Genomic DNA, 2,587 nt, shown 5'->3' with positions numbered 1-2,587 from the left:
GCATCGAAGAAAAAGGAAAATGAGGTCAATAACGCCAGTTATTCAAAGACGATTATGATGAATCAGCCGAGAAAGGTGGTTGTTGACAAACAAGGAGCCGACACAAGGCAAAACAAGGAAAAGCCCCAATTTACTCCTATTCCAATGTTGTATAGGGAGTTATATCAAAAGTTATTCAATGCACATGTAGTTTCTCTTTTTTATTTAGAACCTCTACAGCTTCCTTACCCCAAGTGGTACGATGCAAACGCACAATGCGATTATCATGCGGGAATCTTGGGGCATTCCATAGAACATTGTACGGCATTCAAAAAGCTGGTTGAAAGACTTATAAGTATAGACATTGTTAAATTGGATGATTCACCTAAGACAGAGAATCCGTTACCTGATCATAATGGAGTAAACATGATAGGTGGGAGCATGGGGAGAAAAATCAAGGAAGATATTACAGAAGTGAAAATTCCTTTGAGATGGATCTGGAAGAAGATGGTAGAAAGGGGATTATCTGTTTCAGAGAGAAGCTTTAAAGGGGTGGAAAACTACTGTGAGTTTCATCATAAGGAGGGACATTAGATTCAAGAATGTACAGAATTTAGAGCTTTGGTTCAAGGTATGATGGATAACAAGAAAATGGAGTTTTACGAAGAAGTTAAGGAGGAAGGGAGTATCTGCACATCTGAACCCACGAAGGTTCCAATAGTAGCGCCGCCGGTGGTCATCATTTCGAGATCAAAGAATAATAAAGTGAGAATGCCAGTAACACCAAGGATTATAATAAAGAAGCTTGCAACCTTTTCTTACCAAGATAGTAAGAGGGTTCCGTGGAACTACGAGTGCAATACAACTGTCCCTGGAAAGGAGACTGCAAAGGACCAATGTGTGAGTACCGATCCAGAACCTGTGAAAGGAAAGGCCGTAACAGTGGAGCAAAAAGGGAAAATAACTGAGCCAGTTTCATCCATTAACGAGCCAATAAAAGAGGAAGAAGCTGTGGAATTCCTCAAATTTTTGAAGCATAGTGAGTATAATATTGTCGAACAGTTGCACAAACAACCGGCTCGTACATCTGTACTAGCCTTGCTCTTGAATTCCGAAGTACACCGTAGTGCGTTGATGAAGGTGTTGAATGAAACCTATGTAGTCAATGATATTTTTGTCAATAAATTGGATCGGTTGGTCAATAATATCAGTGCTGATAACTTCATATTCTTCAACGATGATGAGATACCACCTGGCGGCATGGGGTCTACCAAGGCTTTGCATATCACAACACGATGCAAGGGGTATACTTTGCTAGGAGTGTTGATTGACAATGGATCAGCTTTGAATGTGTTGCCATTATCCAGACTTAACAGGCTTCCCATAGACAGCTCTCACATCAAAACATGCCAAAATATAGTGAGGGCGTTTGATGGTACAGAAAGAAAAGTCATGGGAAGAATTGAGATACCTTTATTGATTGGCCCAACGATTTATGAGGTGGATTTTCTTGTGATGGACATTAAACCCTCCTACAGTTGCTTACTAGGGAGACCATGGATACATTCGGCGGGGGATGTACCTTCTTCATTATAGCAAAAATTGAAGTTGGTGACAGAAGGTCGGCTAGTGATAATAAATGCCGAAGAGGATATTATAGCGGCTGTATCCAACGAGGCGCTGTATGTGGAGACCAATGAAAAATTGGTAGAACGCTCTTTTCGATCTCTGGAGTTTGTAAATGTAACATTTGTTCCTGAAGGGAGCAAAATTTTGGTACCTAAAATATCCAGAACTACAAATATGGGTTTGCAATTGTTGGTAGGAAAAGGAGCTTTACCCGGAAGAGGATTAGGGAATACCTGCAAGGGGGAATTGGGGTCCCAACACTAAAAGAGAAACAAGACAACTTTGTTTTAGGGTACAAGCCAGATAGAGGGCAGAGAAGGAAGGAGCTAGAAAGGAGGCAAGAAATAAGAAGGGAGCGTCTGAATGGGCAGGAAATCAAATGGGAGCCAATGATCAATCCTCACATATCCAAAACCTTCGTATCCGGAGGGACCATTCATTCTAAGAGAAATGTACTAATTGAAGAAAGAATTGAAGAGACGTTGGAAAATGTGCACATCAATGTCATATATGAGAAAGCTAATGATGAAGGGAGTATGTTAGATATCTTCCCTTTTGAACCTGGGAGTGTTCTAGATAATTGGACTGCGGAAGAAATACCTGAAGTCTTTAGAATTCTCTCAAAGTAATGTCCAGAACAAACTTGTTATCTTAGCCTAGAAATAATAAGAACTCCTTTGTGAAAAAGGCTTATGTTCAGATATCATTATTTTAATAAAAAACATCTTTGCAATTGTTTCAAGCAAATATTCTTTTATTCTTTCCATATAAGTAAATAGATTAATTATTCTTTCATAATCACATTACACAAATAATGGTACATAAATTCATACATTCTTTTGTAACCATATTAGGTCATTGTATATCAATGACGTGAATGACGTCCCTACAAACTCAGAGTTTCCTTTTGAACGAAACATGTGTTTAGAGGGATCGCATGAATTTGAAGGTGATGTAGATTGTGGTTTATCCTTGGACT

The 2,587-nt window shown here is 39.2% G+C and overlaps 1 protein-coding gene across 1 annotated transcript; it reads left to right on the top strand.

Moving 5' to 3' along the window:
- The first annotated feature begins 615 nt into the window (after positions 1-615).
- Positions 616-2,237, top strand: LOC105797389 (uncharacterized). Its single transcript, XM_012627372.2, has 3 exons — positions 616-1,479; positions 1,576-1,712; positions 1,805-2,237. Exons 1-3 carry the CDS (start codon positions 616-618, stop codon positions 2,235-2,237), a joined length of 1,434 nt encoding a protein of 477 aa, XP_012482826.1.
- The last annotated feature ends 350 nt before the right edge of the window (positions 2,238-2,587 follow it).

This window comes from Gossypium raimondii, chromosome 9, assembly GCF_025698545.1.
Source record: "Gossypium raimondii isolate GPD5lz chromosome 9, ASM2569854v1, whole genome shotgun sequence".
Lineage (NCBI taxonomy): Eukaryota > Viridiplantae > Streptophyta > Magnoliopsida > Malvales > Malvaceae > Gossypium > Gossypium raimondii.
Note: the sequence above shows the minus strand (reverse complement) of the source record. Positions and strands in the feature narration are given on the sequence as shown.

Excerpts from the sequence above, each read along its gene's own strand:
- LOC105797389 (XM_012627372.2), top strand. The coding sequence starts at position 616 with ATGGATAACAAGAAAATGGAGTTTTACGAAGAAGTTAAGGAGGAAGGG. Across the intron at positions 1,480-1,575 it reads TTGGCCCAACGATTTATGAG|CAAAAATTGAAGTTGGTGAC; the intron begins GTGGATTTTCTT and ends TCTTCATTATAG. Across the intron at positions 1,713-1,804 it reads CGCTCTTTTCGATCTCTGGA|GAAAAGGAGCTTTACCCGGA; the intron begins GTTTGTAAATGT and ends AATTGTTGGTAG.